This window comes from Dendronephthya gigantea, unplaced genomic scaffold (genome assembly GCF_004324835.1).
Source record: "Dendronephthya gigantea isolate DGI-Jeju-01 unplaced genomic scaffold, DenGig_1.0 000005F, whole genome shotgun sequence".
Classification (NCBI taxonomy): domain Eukaryota; kingdom Metazoa; phylum Cnidaria; class Anthozoa; order Malacalcyonacea; family Nephtheidae; genus Dendronephthya; species Dendronephthya gigantea.
The window spans coordinates 2,516,268-2,533,751 of NW_021163015.1; the positions used below are offsets into that span (position 1 = coordinate 2,516,268).

General features: G+C 36.5%; 5 protein-coding genes across 5 annotated transcripts; 4 read left to right on the top strand and 1 right to left on the bottom strand.

The window, feature by feature from the left end:
- Nucleotides 1-789: 789 nt before the first annotated feature.
- On the top strand, nt 790-6,209 carry LOC114515898 (DNA polymerase nu-like). Its single transcript, XM_028535217.1, is given in 19 exon segments — nt 790-1,110; nt 2,124-2,184; nt 2,265-2,329; nt 2,533-2,580; nt 2,671-2,763; nt 2,885-2,941; nt 3,032-3,085; nt 3,205-3,224; nt 3,309-3,354; nt 3,511-3,543; nt 3,631-3,739; nt 3,851-3,962; nt 4,101-4,183; nt 4,363-4,434; nt 5,356-5,466; nt 5,561-5,642; nt 5,729-5,796; nt 5,874-5,935; nt 6,085-6,209. Coding segments are annotated over 19 exon segments (1,566 nt in total). The 3' UTR covers nt 6,154-6,209.
- A 344-nt stretch (nt 6,210-6,553) lies between these two features.
- On the top strand, nt 6,554-9,454 carry LOC114516003 (sideroflexin-1-like). The gene is made up of 12 exons (XM_028535346.1): nt 6,554-6,677; nt 7,309-7,519; nt 7,693-7,863; nt 8,070-8,168; nt 8,259-8,334; nt 8,410-8,495; nt 8,588-8,648; nt 8,730-8,796; nt 8,897-8,946; nt 9,031-9,080; nt 9,168-9,215; nt 9,287-9,454. Exons 2-12 carry the CDS (start codon nt 7,347-7,349, stop codon nt 9,381-9,383), a joined length of 978 nt encoding a protein of 325 aa, XP_028391147.1. The 5' UTR covers nt 6,554-6,677; nt 7,309-7,346; the 3' UTR covers nt 9,384-9,454.
- A 247-nt stretch (nt 9,455-9,701) lies between these two features.
- LOC114516091 (histone H3) lies at nt 9,702-10,145 on the bottom strand. Its single transcript, XM_028535465.1, has one exon. It carries the CDS (start codon nt 10,134-10,136, stop codon nt 9,726-9,728), a length of 411 nt encoding a protein of 136 aa, XP_028391266.1. The 5' UTR covers nt 10,137-10,145; the 3' UTR covers nt 9,702-9,725.
- A 756-nt stretch (nt 10,146-10,901) lies between these two features.
- Nucleotides 10,902-14,627, top strand: LOC114516156 (2,3-bisphosphoglycerate-independent phosphoglycerate mutase-like). Its single transcript, XM_028535556.1, has 12 exons — nt 10,902-10,980; nt 11,606-11,775; nt 11,874-11,990; nt 12,110-12,242; nt 12,315-12,493; nt 12,681-12,774; nt 12,870-12,979; nt 13,088-13,214; nt 13,357-13,505; nt 13,774-13,891; nt 14,081-14,215; nt 14,362-14,627. Exons 1-12 carry the CDS (start codon nt 10,914-10,916, stop codon nt 14,508-14,510), a joined length of 1,548 nt encoding a protein of 515 aa, XP_028391357.1. The 5' UTR covers nt 10,902-10,913; the 3' UTR covers nt 14,511-14,627.
- A 73-nt stretch (nt 14,628-14,700) lies between these two features.
- On the top strand, nt 14,701-17,271 carry LOC114516157 (ornithine aminotransferase, mitochondrial-like). The gene is made up of 8 exons (XM_028535557.1): nt 14,701-15,196; nt 15,472-15,758; nt 15,920-16,092; nt 16,166-16,244; nt 16,401-16,454; nt 16,619-16,678; nt 16,741-16,885; nt 17,001-17,271. The coding sequence occupies exons 1-8, from the start codon at nt 14,857-14,859 to the stop codon at nt 17,159-17,161; spliced, it is 1,299 nt and encodes a 432-aa protein (XP_028391358.1). The 5' UTR covers nt 14,701-14,856; the 3' UTR covers nt 17,162-17,271.
- Nucleotides 17,272-17,484: the final 213 nt, after the last annotated feature.

Genomic DNA, 17,484 nt, shown 5'->3' on the forward strand with positions numbered 1-17,484 from the left:
TCCAAATATACTTCGAAAATCAAACTATTCTACATCGAACCGAAGTTGCCAACCTTCAACTCTCAAATCCAGCCACGTGGAGAGCAATCTATGTCCTGGAAATGGTATACTTCACTGATTGTTGCTGCCAAAATTTCCACCGTGTGACCTTTGTCTTGTTTTCTTTACCAGCATTGAAAGATTTCTTTCATATTTCCAGAAGTAATGGTATTTGAACATGATCATAATTCTCCAGATGGTTTTTCTTGGGTCAATCAACAGTCCTTGCGTCAAAGAGAAAATGCGGCAAATACTACCCGTCCTCCACTGTTAGCTCCCTTAAAGAAGCAAATGAAACAAAATCCTCAAAATATAGACCGTTCTAATTCATCTTCAATAGCAAGACGGCTGAGAGAATTTAACCACCCACTCAGATGCGAACAGTAAGTTCTATCTAAGGGAAAATTCTCGGGAACAATTCTTTAAATCAACTGTTCATGAATGCAACGTAGCTTGCAGTAGACGAATTACATTGGAGTATAAAGTTTTCAGAATTGCACGGCGTTAAGACTGTTCTAAATTGACCAATTTTCCTTAGGAAACAGCAAGGCCAGTGCAGTATTACTCCTGAGCAAGGTATGTATTTCCCGCTGCCACTAAGCGTTGTGTATTTAGAGACAAAAAGTTCATTTTTGTCTTTGCAAAGGCGTCGATACAAGCAAACTAGCCAGTTCTAAACCTACCAAAACTGGGGAGACACAGCCAGTGAAAACGATCGGACAAGGAAGTCGACCAATCACCGAGTCTGGAATGAATAGCTTCAAGCCACAGTCGAAAGGTGAAAAGCGAAAAGAGCTCTTGAAAACAACGCATCATGCTGGAAACCAAACGGATATAACTTCATATTTACCAAAAGTTAAAAACCAAAAGAAGAGCGCCAAACTAGACCCGAGAACTGGAGATTGCGTTTCAGGAAAGCTTGAGAAAGAGGGTGCAAGAAATATAAAAAATATGAGTTTTGAAGACAGAGAATTGATGAAGAGGAAAATTTTTGATGCAAGTAACATTGCCTGTACTTTGATATATGCGGATGGCAGCACTTTGCTACGCCCTGGAAAAGCTAAGAGTCTCGTAAGTATTTTGACGTGCATTGCCTTAGGTTTCGGCTCTCTCCATGTCCAATGAACCTATAGATTTGATTTCAAACTCGCATTTTGAAGACAACAGAATGGGAATTACCACAAATATACGCCATGACCACAGTAAACAACATTCTTTCTTAGGTGAAGACGGCTTGCCTCAGTTTATCAGAAAACGCGGAATGTTCCTTGGGAGAATGTTCCTGTATCTTGTTTCCTTTACCAGAGGAAGAGAGCAGTTCTGAATACTATTTATGGTTAAGGTTAGCAACCAACTCTGATACGAGAAGCACGTATTCTGCAAATGACTGACACGTCGGTTTTCTCCTTCTTGCTTTCAGAGATTTCTTTTTCAATTTTATGGTCAGTCGGAGCAATAAAATAATATATGACGCACAGAAATTCATCAAGACATTGTTGAAAGTTTTGAGCAGTAAAGATCATTCTGGTATGAATTAAGGACCACCTCGGAAGGTCGAAAGGTTTTCTTGTATGATTTAGATAGCTGTATACCATGGCTTTGTACTTTTTTGCGTTCGTGTGGTTTGTTTCAAAAGGACGACTTGATCACCAGATGCATTGCTTAGCATCGCAGCTTTTTGTAAAGTCATATTAATCTCTAAAGTTTATCAAGTCTCTTTGCCACGTAGTTTGTTTCCATTGGCGATGTTTTGATCCGAAGATTGCATCATGGTTGCTTGATCCAGATCACCCTCCGGAGCACTTTGACGCACTTCTGCGCGCTAGATTTGGGAAAGAACGTCCCAACAATGTAATCCAATTACGATTTTTAATTTATGTATCAAGCTTGAATTTCATCTTCTGAGCATACTGGATCTTCTCCTCTTTCGTAGAAACTGGATGAAGTATGTAAAGCGAATAAAGATATGTTCTCCCTTTTGTCTCTAATGCCTGACATGTTTCTGGCTCTCCAGGTATGGATGCATTTTTACCAAGATTGTTAATACCACCCTTCGGGTAACGCCCTTTTTATATTCATTGCAGGAGAAAAAGCTTTGGGAACTCTTCTCTCAAGTGGAAATGAAAATTTGTCCAATTCTTTCAGGTAATTTTGTAATTCATGGTTAAAAAAGGAGGAACCATGGCTTATAGTTATGATTGTAATAGATTGATATTCTCTCGTAGTGATGGAGCTTGTCGGTGTTGAGGTTGATACGACTCTTCTTCTTGACTACGGAAAAGTGCTAGAGGTACGTCACAGAGAAAATCTGACATACCATCCGGTATGATGTTGGCGGTACAGAAAAATAACTAAAATTTAGTTGCTTTCGCTGTAGAATAAGATCAAGATCCTAGAGCAAGAGAGTTGCCAGGTATTTGTATCATACACGTCAAGTTTGATGAAGAAGATGGACTAAGGCAAAGAGTCTAAAAATATATTTTATCTTTAAAGAGTGTTGGTCATGAATTCCAAATGAGTAGCACACAGCAGCTCAGACAGGCAAGGCCCGCTTATTTAAAACTTACGACATACCGACCATTGGGTTGTGTCAAGACATTCAATTTTACACTCTTTCGAAATTCATTTCAGGTTCTTTTTAACGAGCTACAACTGGACAAGAAGGTTCAAAAACGGCTTGCCAGAACGCAGATTAAAAACTACAAATCAACTTCAGAGAGTGTGGTACTGATTAGTGTATTACACTGTCTTAAGCTTCCCTGTTGAGTCACAGTCTTTTATAAAGAAGCTTATCTCTGCGCAAAAAACACGGTCCGACATCAGTGTTTATTGTTCTCCCTTGTAGCTTAAGCATCTTCAAAACTTCCACCCGTTGCCTAAGATTGTTTTAGAATACAGATCTGTGAGTATGATAAAGAGCTAAATTTGACTTGTGAGAGAATTTCTTATTTGCAATGCTTAGGATATTCGTTTCTCTTGTGATTTTGTGCAGGTGACGAAAGTGAAGTCGGCTTATGTTGATGGGATACTAGGTTTTCTTCAAGATGTGAGTGAAGAATGTTCTCTAAAATCTGTTTTTTATTTAGTTGAAATCGAATGGACTAATTCCGACCACCGCCCATGTAGAAACGAAAATATTTCATCTAAATTTTCTTCCTTTTTCAGGATATTTTGTGTACAAACTGGTACGTTCTAAAATATAATACTTAGTGTTTGAATTTTACTCATTTAATGGAGGAGATATTTAGATAAAAAATTCCAAATTCTAGGAATCAAACCTGTACTGGTACTGGAAGACTAACATCTACAAATCCTGTGAGTGCATATTTTTCCTCGTAACTCTTAGGATTAAACTCAAAGTTTTCCTGTATATATTATTTTCATCTGAGATTACTTATTGAAAAACCAAATCCGTTGCTCGTGTGCTGTTATACCAGCACTTTTCACGGTGATTTGTGTTTTTATTTGAAGAACATCCAAGCCATTCCAAAAACTCAATTGGATGTAACTGTCGGTAACTAAATCATGTAATATCGCTATAACGTTAGGCCTGTATACCTAATCAATTCTTGAAACTATCCTTCCTGGGAGATATTTCATTGATCTACCATTATAACTATAGGAAAAGAATTGGAGAGCATTTCTATCATTCCAAGAAAGGCTTTTAAAAGTCGTTCCGGATGGTCTTTTGTGTCTTCTGGTACGACATCAATATGTTTTAGGACTTGTCTTCTTGAATCCGCATTGCACATCTTTACGATGCACTCCGAACACCATATTTTTGGCTACAGATCATTCGGTTTCATTACAGATTTCCAAAGTATCGAACTTCGTTTACTTGCTCATTTTTCTGAAGATGCTTTACTACTTCACATATTCAACGAGTCTGATGATGACGTATTCGTCCAACTAGCATCTATTTGGTATATGTGTTGCAACCTTTGAATTTGATATCCCAGCATTACCTTTTGCTCTATAGTCTGCGGTCTGCCCTCAATCTTCTCCGCTTCCTCTTTTCGTGACTATCACCATCATTTCATTATGTTTATTTTAATCTGCAGGTTATCAGTGGACCCTAAGTCAGTTCGGAGCGAGGATAGAGAGCGTGCTAAAAGAATAGTTTATTCTGTTGTTTATGGTGTTGGTAGGTCGCAAATTTTGTGGTATCGTTTGTTTTCATCGTTAGTTGAATGTCATTTACCCAGCCATGTGAAATTTATCAGATCAACTGGTATATATCTCAACTATCCAACCTTTTCAAGTTTATATATCCATATCAGTGAATGTTTTCTATTGTAAAACGGATTATTTAACTTTATAAAGGGAAAGAACGATTGGCAGAAACATTAAATGTTAGCGCAGATCAGGCAAAGTCATTTACTACAAGTTTTCTTGGTATGAGTTATTTGAAATAACTATATTTTGGGAACATTGTTTGGATACACATGCTGATTGCGTGTGCGTAGTGATAACGTATAATAAGAACTGTTTTACTTTGATAATCTTAGCCACGTTTCCTGGATTGAAGCTATTCATTCAAAGCTGTATTGCCGAATGCAGGAAACAAGGTAAATGGAACGGTATACTACAGTTACGAACTAAATTCCGGTGGGCGTTTATATCGTGATATATTGGCAGCTGAATATACTACGTAGATACAGTATTCCCCCGCTAACTCGAACTCGCTTAACTCGAACTCCTCGCTAACTCGAACTAAATTCAGTTCCCCTTGAATTTGATAGTGTTTTTTATAGTAATTTACTCCGCTTAACTCGAACTCGCTTAACTCGAACTCCTCGCTAATTCGAACAAATTTTGTTTCCCCTTGGTCAAATATATCCGGTTAACTCGAACTTTGGTGTCGAATCATAGATCATCAAACTTTAAAATGTGAGAAGATAGAATTTTGACAACTGGAAACTATCAAAATAATAACAAGTTAATCAGTGTATAATTGTATATAAATGCTTATAAATTTTAAAAGATTTTGTGTGGTGCTAGGGTCGTTATTGATGTAACTTTTTTAGTTCCTTTTGTATTCTTTTGATCTTTTTAATTTTAAAACGTCGTCTACTCTCGCTGACCATTCATATTGGGAGGCCTGGTATCCCTTGAAGAATGATTCGATTGGATTTTATATCTTATTGTATTACTTATATAATAAACGTAATCTGACACCAACTCCGGTTAACTCGAACCCCCAGTAACTCGAACAATTTTTCTTTCCCCTTGGAAGTTCGAGTTATTGAGGGACTACTGTACTCTTCTTTTCTCATTCTTAATAAACACCCACAATTTCTTTCTCAACTTCCATAGGTTACGTAACCACAATCTTCGGGCGTCAGCGCTTACTCCCGGGAATAAATTCCAATGACGCGCAACTTCGCGCTCAGTCAGAAAGACAAGCTGTTAATTTTGTCATACAAGGTACATGATACATCATTCATTTCTCAGCCCAGAAACATGCCTGTCACTATATGCATGCAATATGATCCCTTTCTCTTTGAACTTTTCCGTTCAGGCTCTGCAGCAGATATTTGTAAGATGGGCATGATTTCGCTTGTGGAATCATTAGAAAGTAAGAATTTGAAGATGAAGGCAAGGTGCGGTATATTGTTTAAGATTTTTATTTCATGCGTATGGTAATCAAAAGCCAAGGAAGACGATAAATTTGTTTTTCTTACGACAGACTACTTATTCAAATCCACGATGAGCTGGTCCTGGAGGTCCAAGATGATTCTGTTGAAACTGTGAAAGGTAAAGTTATATCTTTTGTATAAGTTACGATGTAAAACTTTAAAAAAAATAGTTTATTTTGTTATTTTCCTATCAAGAATTAGTCAAAGTCATTCTGGAAGATACGAATTCACTTTGCGGAGGTCATATTAAGCTGAAGGTATATCTTGCCTTGTTTTAGTTTATAAAATTCCAGTACTTTTAGTCTAAAAGTACTGAATCAAAAGGACTGAATTCTTTAACAAGCCTCAATCAGTCTTATCATTGAATTCTATTCAATAAAATAAATCTCATCAGACTCATCTTTAGGTTGGAATGAAGGTGTCTGTAAGTTTTGGGAAGACGTGGGCAGATATGAAACCAGACTTCGTTCACTGATACCACAAGAAGTGAAAGTACCAATCTTGTGTAACTCGGGGATATGTGTGCGTCTGTTAAAATATTTTTGTAAAGGTTCTTTTTTTGGATTAGTGGTTACAACCACTTACAACCACTTGTGAAACAAAGATCTGCACTTTTAGTTCATGAATTGAGGAAAGTATATTGATGGAGCGTTTTTTCTATACGCTGTGTTGTTATAGTTACAGAATAAACCGTTATGCACACCGTTTTGCAACTCCCCCTGAAAGAATCAAAAAGAGATGCTTACATCTTGGAAATACGGGGGGGACAAAAAGGAGCTGGGAGGGGTGCGTGCGAGTGATATGCATATGTGATTGTGGGCACAGCTGACTGCACAGCGGAATCTTACATGCTGCGGAAAACTTTGTGTAAGACTCACTCTTTCGACAAGTTGATTTGTTGATCTCTTGGTCATCAAAACAACTGTACAGTGTACAATATTTTTATTTCATTACAAGCGCCGTTTCATCCTATTCGACCAGTATAAACACATTTTTGAGGTGGGTTAATTTAATTTATATTTCCTAAATATCTTCTAGACTGATGTGTGAGATACTTTTCTTCTGATCGCAGATTTTTTGTAATAATATTTCAAAAATTGTAAACAATTAATCGATTGAACAACCAGGCTTCTGGGAAAAAAAGGCAAACGCGCTACGTGTACAAATGAACAGCATTTATTTCTATCTAAATTTTTAGTGGAATTTTATGTTTTGTATTCAATTTTCAGGCAGCAGATAAATTGTGATTCATAGTTATTTTGTGACATAAATTTTAAAAAATGAGAAAATACAGTTAATATAAATAGTATGCACGTATGTCGCAAGACTTTTATATCTTGGTTATCTTCTAATTATCACCTGATTTTGTTCTAATTAGGTAATACTAACTAATTAAGGGCAATTTGATCCAAGGTTAAAAACGCAGGAAATTAGGGGTTAAAAGGCTAGGCAATGAGGAACAAATAGGACTAAAAACAGGAACCGGGAACTGCTACCTGGTTTCACTTTTGATTTATGCTAAACTGTTTATAATAATTGTATTGCTATTCCTGGTATTGAGCCAGGAAACCAGGTTATCATTTTCTGAGATATTTAAATTCTCATTCTGAATTTTAATTTTATATTTTAGTGTTGTTGTACATTTGAGTGTTGCAAAATCTGTCAGTAATGGCAGAGGCCCCTCGACTTCCAGATGGGAGAATTGATCTCGATCATCCAAGATATGATCAAACCACATTTTGGGGCAGAGCTAAACATTTCTTTACGGTAACTGACCCAAGAAATCTCCTTCACTCCGAAGCTGAGCTAGATCGCTGTAAAAACCTCTTGCAGAAGTATAGGTAATTCTATATTTAATATGGTACCATAATCTAGTCAATGGGAATCTACTTTCTTTAACCAGCTTGGGAAACTTGAGTCTTGACTTTGAAACTTGAGGAAACTTGAAACTTTAGGCTATAGGAAAAACACTGGTTCACAACTGATCAGGCCTTTGTTATTTGTTAATCTTCAGGGTGAAACTTGAACCACCTGGAACAACAGATGAAGACATATGGTATGCAAAGAAAATCTATGAGTCCGCATTTCATCCAGAAACTGGGGAGAAGATGTTTATTGTTGGTCGAATGTCAGCTCAGGTTCCTTGCAACATGACAATAGTTGGTTGTATGATGACATTTTACAAGTAAGAATATTTCTGAGACCACCCCTCTTTCTTGGAACAACCATCAGGGTTCTAGCTCAGTAGAAACAGGTACCTAGTTGTTTTCAAATTTTCATTGGCAAGTGCCTTTGAAAACACTTGGCAAGTAGCTAGCAACTTCTTCCAAAAATCCTCCTGCTTCTAATTCTGTTGAAATACCTCTGATGTATCTTTAAATTACATTTTAGGACTACTCCTCAAGTGTTGTTTTGGCAGTGGATTAATCAGTCATTTAATGCCATTGTGAATTATACAAATAGAAGTGGTGATAGTCATATCACTAATCAGTATGTATCATAGTACACTACCTGATATTTGTATTTATTGATAAAGTAGTTATCATTATCATTAACTAAAGCTTGCATATGCTACACCAGGCAACTTACCCAAGCATATGTGGTTGCAACAACCAGTGCTGTCGCAGTGGCAGTTGGTTTGAACTCATTAGTAAAGGTACATAAAACTAATTTTTATCTTCGCTGTTCTTCAATAATACTAGTATCCAATTAGATTTGATGTGTATTTCAGAAAGCTCCACCATTGGTTGGTAGATTTGTTCCATTTGTTGCTGTTGCCTCTGCAAATTGTGTTAACATTCCATTGATGAGGCAAAGGTAGAGTTTTACAAGATTATCTTCAAATTATATTTGTGTAATACTACTTTATGTTATACCAACTATATTTGGGGTGCAAATGGTTTTTCTAGAGAGCTTAAGAATGGTATTCCGGTGTATGACAAAGAGGGAAATAAACTAGGAATTTCAAAGGTATTACATGATGTTAAATCCTAGAATATGTGGAACAAGTTTAAACTAGTTTTATTTACATAAAAATTATTTTTTATATAGTATGCTGCCAAAATAGCTGTCCCCAGTGTGGTTTTATCGAGAGTTATAATGACAACACCTGGAATGGGTATGTTATTCGACTGCTGCCAACCTTTTGTTGTATACTTATTTTGTTGTATAAACTGCATTTTTGCATGAGCACAGACTCAATATTTTTTCTTTTACAGTAATACCACCTTTTATAATGAATCGTTTGGATGCTACCCAATTTATGAAAGTAAGTGTTGCATTAGGTTTTTTTTACCTGGAGCTAGTTTCAGCAATGGTAAAGAATATAAGTTTGAGTCTATGTTCATTATAGAGATTACCATGGACTGCTTCTCCAATACAAGTATTCTTAGTTGGCTGTTGGTAAGGGTGTTGTTGTGCTTTATTGCAATTTTGAGTTTTCTAAGATGCAGTTGTGTTATATAGACATTAATTTCACTTATATTTTAGCCTTGTGTTTGCCACACCAATGTGTTGTGCAATATTTCCACAAAGATTGTAAGTATTTTTTCAAACCAATTGATCATTTGAAAAGAAATATATTGTGATCCTGAGTTTTTTGTTTTCAGTTCACTAGCATTCAATCACCTTGAACCAGAGTTGCAAGAAGAATTGAAAAGAAAGGACCAAGTTTATGATTATGTGTATTTCAATAAGGGACTATAATTTTTTAGCAGATATGTCAACATGTATTTAGGCTTTCTGTAATGTAAAAAAATGGAATAAAATTGTAGGATTTCTTTTGCAATTTACTATGTCTGATCTCAAAAAATATTTTGGGAGGACTAAATTTATTGCGGAAATCATGATAGCAGACTGAGGGCGTATCAATGTGATTTGTCTGATAAGGAAATATTTGGCGCCATTTTTTTTTTTGTACCACTGCAAGCAGGCAGTAATAGGATTTTTAAATGCAAAATTTTGTCATCTCGCGATTTCGTTCATTTCTTTTGGTAAATTTTGTGGCTCTTAAAAGAGCCGGTTTTTTTGTTGTCTTTAGGACTTGATTTAGGCACGTTCGCCACGGATTCGTCGAGCGAGCTGGATGTCTTTAGGCATGATGGTGACTCGTTTGGCGTGGATAGCGCACAAGTTCGTGTCTTCAAACAGACCAACAAGGTAAGCTTCGCTTGCTTCTTGTAAAGCCATGACGGCCGAGCTTTGGAAACGAAGGTCGGTCTTGAAATCTTGAGCAATCTCACGAACCAACCGTTGGAAAGGCAGTTTGCGGATCAGAAGCTCGGTGGATTTCTGATAACGACGGATTTCTCGAAGGGCGACAGTTCCTGGCCTGTATCTGTGAGGTTTCTTCACACCACCTGTAGCTGGGGCACTCTTACGAGCAGCTTTCGTTGCCAGGGTCTTTCTTGGTGCTTTTCCACCAGTTGATTTACGAGCGGTTTGCTTGGTACGAGCCATTTCACGATTTAAATCTTGCAGAAGTAGAACTGAAGAGTAATATTTTCGAAGGAGACTTGGAAAATAATTTCAAAATTTCCGCGCGAGCTTTTATAGCCAAATCGGAAGTAACCCTTGATTGGCTAATTCTTCCCCAAGAATTGAGTTTTAATTGGTCCACATAGATGCGATATTATTGGCTACTGCAATAGGGCGTCTGATTGGTGCAGGAATAGCAATTTTGATCCTACAAGCTTTTGCAGCTATAGAGAATACAAATTGAACCATACATTTACATATACTCATATACCCACACTATATTTTTTATATTTCATATTATTTTGATATCAGTTGGGGTTTGATTTGAAAGAGTTGCTTGAGTTTTTTCCAATGCAGACAAAACCCAAATTTTGTCTTTGCATTCTCTTTTTGATAGTTTTAAAATGGAAACTCTTAACAATATATTTTATTGATTAGATGTGATGGAACAAGTGCTGAATAACAGTAATGAATGTGATGATTTTAGATATATCAATGTTTTCAGCCTCACTGGAATTATTAGTCTATTACTTTTCATTGCATTTCTTCCCCAAAGTATTTGCAAATCTTTCCCCCCCCCCTTCTGTGGGATGGTAACTACTAAATAAATTATTAAAAAATTGATATCAATTTTATTTGAAATTTATATAAAAAAGACAAAAATAAAACCAAGATCATAATTCTTTTAAGATTTCAATTCCTCATTGCATTGAACTTTTGAAACATGTGAAGGGGGGTGACTTTCTATTTTTAGTCAAGATGGCTGCTGCAAAGAAGGCTTGCCTCATAGTTATCGATGGATGGGGTATTAGCGAGAATACAGAAGGTAAACATAACAATTTCTCTAGTTTCCTTTGCGTATTTACTTTCCATAAAGAGCATAAAATAAACTCTAAACTGTTAACGTTTGTTAAAAGTTTTGGCTGATTGACAGTCCTTCTGCCTCGTTTTTCATAATAGGTCAGATTCTTATATATGTTATGTAATTTTGCTTTTTTCTTTTTTTACGCGAAAATTCTTTTAAGTGAAAATTATGAAAGTGATTTACTCTGAAGGAGTGATTCTACGAAATTAAACATATGATTGGCCCCAACACTGACCTCAGCTAAGCAAGAATTATAATTTTGAAATTAAATGTCAGACAACTGACAACTCAGACCATTACTGTCAAATGGTTGTATAACTTCCAGCTGTGTAAGGGTGGGTTTCTACGTGCAGAGAAAGAGTTTGGTAGTAAAATATTTACATATTTTCTTTTGAATTTAAACAGAATAAATAAATTAATTCAGCTGGAGTGTTCTCATATTTATATCAAAAGAAAATATGCAAATATTTCACTAGCAATCCCATTTCTCTGCAAGTTAAAATCCAGCCTATCTAATAATATTGGTGTATATCCATTTGAAAAGATAGACAAAAGACTTGATTTTAGAAAAAATATCTGTCACTAGGAAATGCAATATATCATGCTGATACCCCAGTTATGGATGCATTTTCCAAGAATGCCGACCAGTACCTCACACTTGATGCATCTGGATTAGCAGTAGGACTTCCAGATGGTCTCATGGGAAACAGTGAAGTTGGTCATCTTAATATTGGTGCTGGTCGAGTCCTTTATCAGGTACATGGCATTAAACGAAATATACATATATTTTGCTACATAAATATAACTCAACGCCACACTCAACCTCACCTGATATAGTTTTATATTTGAAATAGGACATTGTTAGGATCAATAAAGCAGTGCAAGAGAAGACATTAGTGCAAAACAAGAACCTAATTGCAGCTTGCAATAAGGCAAAGAATGGAAACGGAAGACTGCATTTTCTAGGACTTGTAAGTAACCTAATTGTTAGGAAATGATGAAGTGGTAAGATCAAATATAGAGAAGAAGATGAGGTAAAAAAAATTTCATGGATCTAAATGTTTTTTCTTAACTTTATTTACTTTCTTAGGTGAGTGATGGAGGAGTCCATTCCCACATAGATCATTTGTTCTCATTTCTTGAATGTGCCAAGGAGTTAGGTGTTCCAAAAACATTTGTTCAATATTTCGCTGATGGTAGAGACACTCGGCCAACAAGTGGAGGTAAGTGAATCTTTTCTATTCTAGACCTCGTTTTCTGAACCTTACAATTAATACGTCTAAACCATTCAGCAGTAACCTATGTACAGCAAGTGCTTGACAAAATAAAGGAACTACAGTACGGCTCGCTAGCCTTGGTTGTGGGGCGGTATTATGCCATGGATCGGGACAAGAGGTTTGAAAGAAATAAGATTGCTTTTGAAGGAATGGTTCAAGGAATTGGGGAAACTGCAACACCAGATACAGTTATTGAAGTAATTTTTGAATACATGTCATAATTATGTTAATGAAATTTAAATCTATTTAAAACCAATAGAAACACAATAAAAACATTAAAATAGAGAAAACAGTCTTGAGAGGGACTAGCTGCTTCAGTGTATAGTTTTATTAATCCAAGTTGGTCAGTGACTTCTAATCTCAGTGGTATATTTTCATTACAAGGTAATAAAGAAGCGTTATGATGCGAAAGGTGATGACTGTCAGACAGATGAATTCCTAAAACCCATAATAGTTGATCCTGATGGACGTATTCAAGGTACCGGCCGTATACCAACACAAATAACATAATTCGAGAATTGATTATTTTTTCATCAGATTCAGGTATTTCAGTTTTAATAATAACATCTTTAGATGGAGATACACTGGTTTTTATTGATTTCCGAGCTGATCGAATGAGGCAGATTGTCGAAGCATTTGGTATAAAACCACAATTTGAAACTGATAAGATACCCAAAGATATTGTAAGTAAGAAGAAACTGCCAAGAGTAGCAAAAAAAATTGATATATGTGGAAGTTTTCAGAGAAAGATGCTGCTGCCTAAGACATGTCTTTGTAAAATTATCTTATAGAGTGTAAATATAATGACGCAATATAAAAAAGAGTTTCCATTTCCTATTCTCTTTCCTCCTGAAGTTCCTAAGAATGTCCTTGCAGAGTGGCTCTCTGTGAAAGATGTTTTACAATATCATGTAGCAGGTAAGACAAAAATGGCTTGTTTTAGAAAGCTACATATTGTCACCACAGGGTTGAAAGATATTTTATTGGGCTTTCATTTGACAGGAGAGTTTTGTGGGAGATCTTGTAGAACTATATACAGTTTTCTTTTGCTTTGCCTTAGAAACAGAGAAGTATGCGCACGTGACATTTTTCTTCAATGGTGGCCAGGAGGCACAGTTTGAGGGTGAAGAGAGAAAGTTGGTACCATCACCGAAAGTGGCAACCTATGACTTGCAACCTGAGATGAGTTGTGATGGAGTAGCTAAAGAGGTAAACATAAGAATATTTTAAAAAATACGAAGTCCAACTACAGTTTAAGATATTTCTTTGTTGATGCTATTGCACCCATCTATAATAGTGGTGTGTGTGGGAGATCGATGAAGGGAAGATGAAGGGAAGATGGAGGAAGATGATTGGAATTGAGACAAAGAAGAGGGGGGGGGGGGTGGGGAATTCTCATGAACACTTGCATTTCTGTAGTGATCCCCCCTCCAACAAAAAACTGTCTCAATGGTATTTGTGATTTTGTGTCTTGCAGGTTTGTGGTGGAATACGATGTGGGAAATTTCCATTCGTAATGTGTAATTTTGCTGCTCCAGACATGGTCGGTCACACTGGCAAATATGAACCTGCTGTGACCGCATGCACAGCTACAGGTCAGTAGAAGTCTAGAAGATAGAATAGGGTACCACATCATTATAACCTTATCGGAACACTACATGTCTGCCAAAGGTCCCTCAATGTACTTTTATTAATTACCCCTCATTAGGCTTTGTGTGTAGATAAGATCTATCACAAGAATGGGAAAACACTGATCAAAACAGAAAGTTATATTTTCATGTTAGACTTGGCAATTGGCAAAATCAAGGCAGCCTGTGATGAAAATGGGTATGTTCTGTTCATTACTGCTGATCACGGAAATGCAGAGAAAATGTACAGTGATCAAGGTGGACCTCATACAGCGCATACAACTTACAGAGGTAAGGAGGGTCCTATATTGTCAATATTCATCAATTTAACTGAACATTTAGAACTCATTCAAGTGAGGTAAATTGCACCTAAACGTGCAGGTTTGCGCATTGGTAGTTTAGAATTAAGTTCCTCTTTGATCTTTTTTTCACTTTAGTTCCACTAGTAATGCATAACACAGATCTCAAGCTAGCCTGTCCTGCAGGTTATAATGCTGCTCTATGCGATGTTGCTACCACCATACTGGATGTCATGGGCATTGAACAACCACCAGAAATGACAGGCCGGTCTTTACTGGTACATTGAATAGAAATCTGAAAGCGACAAACATTAATGTAAAACTTTCAAGCTTAGGTTCTATTAATTTAAAGGCGAGTGTTTTATAAGGCTTCCCAGCAACTTCCCTGCTTTTGAGGAATTCTGAAAGGTTTTCCTGGAGAGCCACTTTAATTAAATCAGACCCGGCTAAGGTTTCTTTGTTTACATTATATTGGTTTTCATCACACAAGGTTTTTAAATCCACGTGGCCCGGAATTTTTTTCCTGATTTGTTAACTGATAGCTGCACAGCAAAAGTTCGTAATTATTTAAGGTGCAGGACACGTCACATGTACTTTGAAGTAGCTCAGTTGGTTACTTAAGTTGAAGCAACAATGTTTCGCTCTGTGGTAACTCGTATTTTCGCTACATCTTCGAAGCTTTCCCGTCGAAATCTGTCATGCACTGCTTCGTGTTCTTCGCCGTTATCAACAAAAGATATTTTTAAACGAGAGCAGCAGTACGGGGCGCACAACTATCATCCTTTACCGGTGGCATTGTGTAAAGGAGAAGGGGTCTATGTCTGGGATGTCGAAGGAACACGATACATAGATTTTTTGAGCGCTTACTCTGCCGTAAATCAAGGACATTGCCATCCTAAGATCATCGACGCGATGAAAAAGCAAGTCGATAATTTAACGTTAACATCAAGAGCCTTCTATAACGACGTTTTAGGTATTAAGTGTTTTCCTGTAATTGTAATTGCTGTTACTAATCTTGAATGCAGAGTTTTATTTAGGTATTTTGTACATTGTTGTACACGTATTTGTTCATTTTTCAATAGAAAATGGCTAGTATTTTACGAATATAACGTTCTGGGCAGATGTTGTTATATATATTGTGTATATATGGTGCTCTCATTTAAATCTTGTCTAGTGTTTCAATCTTATGATCTCTGAGTGTAGCAATGGTCACATCAATCCTTTAACCATACCAGAATATTTTCATAGGTGAATATGAGGAATATGTGACTAAGCTTTTTGGGTATGATAAAGTGTTGCCCATGAATACTGGTGTTGAAGGAGGGGAGACAGCCTTAAAGTTAGCACGAAAGTGGGCGTACAAGGTGAAGGGTGTACCTAAGAATCAGGCGAAGGTTGTGTTTGCTGCAGATAATTTTTGGGGCCGTACATTAGCAGCTTGTTCATCATCGACTGATCCAGATTGCTTTGAGGATTATGGGCCGTACATGCCAGGATTTGAGATTGTGCCATATAATAATTTGGAAGCACTAGAGGTATGGTCTTTTATATTTCTTAAATTCTTATGGATAAGAGAGATCTTTATCAATACCAGGTACCATGTTACTAAACAGCACATGAACAACCTAATAACTAACAGTGGTTTAAACATTGACTATTAACACAAGACTATACAACTTCATTTTAATTGTTAAAGATGGCAATTCAAGATCCTAACACTTGTGCCTTCATGGTTGAGCCAATTCAAGGAGAGGCTGGAGTAATAATACCAGACCCAGGTTATGTGACTGGTGTAAGAAACCTCTGTGATAAACACAATGTCCTGTTTATTGCTGATGAAGTTCAAACTGGATTAGGTAGAACTGGAAGGTATAGCTAGCTTGTTGATGTTGAATGTAGCTAAAGAAATGTTAAACCACTGACACTTTTAATTCTTTATCAGACGCCTTTGTGTTGATCATGAAGGAGTTCGTCCTGACATTGTAGTTCTTGGAAAGGCCCTTTCAGGTGGATTATATCCGGTAAGGTTTGCATGCCCAAATGTTCCTTTTACATTTCAAACCAAGAGGGAACTTTCAACATGGAATAAAAATGTAAAAGCAGAAGTTTGGTACTTGGTAGCATATGGTTATGAGACAAAGGCAATTAGCTAGTAAAGCTACTATATACTTCTTTAGATTTCAGCTGTGCTATGTGATGATGAAATCATGTTAACAATTAAACCAGGAGAGGTTAGTCTGTATATTTTGTTCATGGCTTTTGGGAAGGGATTGAAAGGATAAAGAATTGATTACAGGTTGATTAGTGTTTAGGGCATCTTTTTAAAGGCCTAGAAAGTTTAGTGTGGAATTCTTATGAAACATGATGGGCTAATATTTTTGCTATATAATTTCAGCATGGCTCAACATTTGGTGGAAATCCTCTTGCCTGTAAAATTGCAATAGCTGCCTTAGAGGTTTGACATCATTTTGAAAACTCAATGTTGTAAGGATGGACTTACATCCCAATCTTTTGCAGGTTTTGGAGGAGGAAAAATTGGCAGAAAATGCCACAAAAATGGGGGAAATACTTCGCTCCGAGATTTCTTTGCTTAATCCAGAGGTTGTGGTGGATATTCGTGGAAAGGGTCTTTTTACTGGAATCACTATAAAAGAAATGAAAGGTATGCCACTTTGTTAATAGTACTTATTTCTCTTTGTTATACATAATATTTCATGGAATTTCTGTGTTGATGTATCCCTATCCTATGACAACTCCTCACTTTATATATTGTTTAGGCATTGATGCCTGGGAGGTTTGTGTACGACTTCGGGACAATGGTCTTCTAGCGAAGCCAACACATGGAGACAAGATACGTTTTACCCCACCTCTGGTTATTAATGAAGAGCAAGTTTTTGAAGCTGTGGATATTCTGAAGAATACCATCAATTCTTTGTAGCCTGACTGAACAATATATTCTCTGTATATATATAGTTATAGTATTTTGAAGCTTAGACAAATATTCTGACATTTGTGTGTGTGGATGGACCTCAGGGACTTTATTGAAGTCAACTGAGTCAAAAATTATAAAAAATATACAATTTCATTTTATGATTGGAACACAATTTATGTAGAAAGTCAGAAAGATAAAAAGCAAATGGTTAGGTGGGAAGGGGTCATGGAGTTTGATCATATCTCCTAGCAATTAATTAATATGCCAAAGTTGCAAATTTGCAATCAGAGAATAATTTTGATAAACAGATTTAAACCTACTGGTTTAAG

What these genes read in the sequence shown, in the direction of transcription:
- LOC114516003 (XM_028535346.1), top strand. Translation starts at nt 7,347, where the DNA reads ATGGCAGAGGCCCCTCGACTTCCAGATGGGAGAATTGATCTCGATCAT. An exon ending in GATAGTCATATCACTAATCA is followed by an intron (nt 8,169 to 8,258) that starts GTATGTATCATA and finishes ATGCTACACCAG; the next exon opens with GCAACTTACCCAAGCATATG. An exon ending in GTTTGAACTCATTAGTAAAG is followed by an intron (nt 8,335 to 8,409) that starts GTACATAAAACT and finishes TGTGTATTTCAG; the next exon opens with AAAGCTCCACCATTGGTTGG.
- LOC114516091 (XM_028535465.1), bottom strand. Translation starts at nt 10,136, where the DNA reads ATGGCTCGTACCAAGCAAACCGCTCGTAAATCAACTGGTGGAAAAGCA.
- LOC114516156 (XM_028535556.1), top strand. Translation starts at nt 10,914, where the DNA reads ATGGCTGCTGCAAAGAAGGCTTGCCTCATAGTTATCGATGGATGGGGT. An exon ending in CACCAGATACAGTTATTGAA is followed by an intron (nt 12,494 to 12,680) that starts GTAATTTTTGAA and finishes TTTCATTACAAG; the next exon opens with GTAATAAAGAAGCGTTATGA. An exon ending in ATAAGATACCCAAAGATATT is followed by an intron (nt 12,980 to 13,087) that starts GTAAGTAAGAAG and finishes ATTATCTTATAG; the next exon opens with AGTGTAAATATAATGACGCA.
- LOC114516157 (XM_028535557.1), top strand. Translation starts at nt 14,857, where the DNA reads ATGTTTCGCTCTGTGGTAACTCGTATTTTCGCTACATCTTCGAAGCTT. An exon ending in GGATTAGGTAGAACTGGAAG is followed by an intron (nt 16,093 to 16,165) that starts GTATAGCTAGCT and finishes ATTCTTTATCAG; the next exon opens with ACGCCTTTGTGTTGATCATG. An exon ending in TAACAATTAAACCAGGAGAG is followed by an intron (nt 16,455 to 16,618) that starts GTTAGTCTGTAT and finishes ATATAATTTCAG; the next exon opens with CATGGCTCAACATTTGGTGG.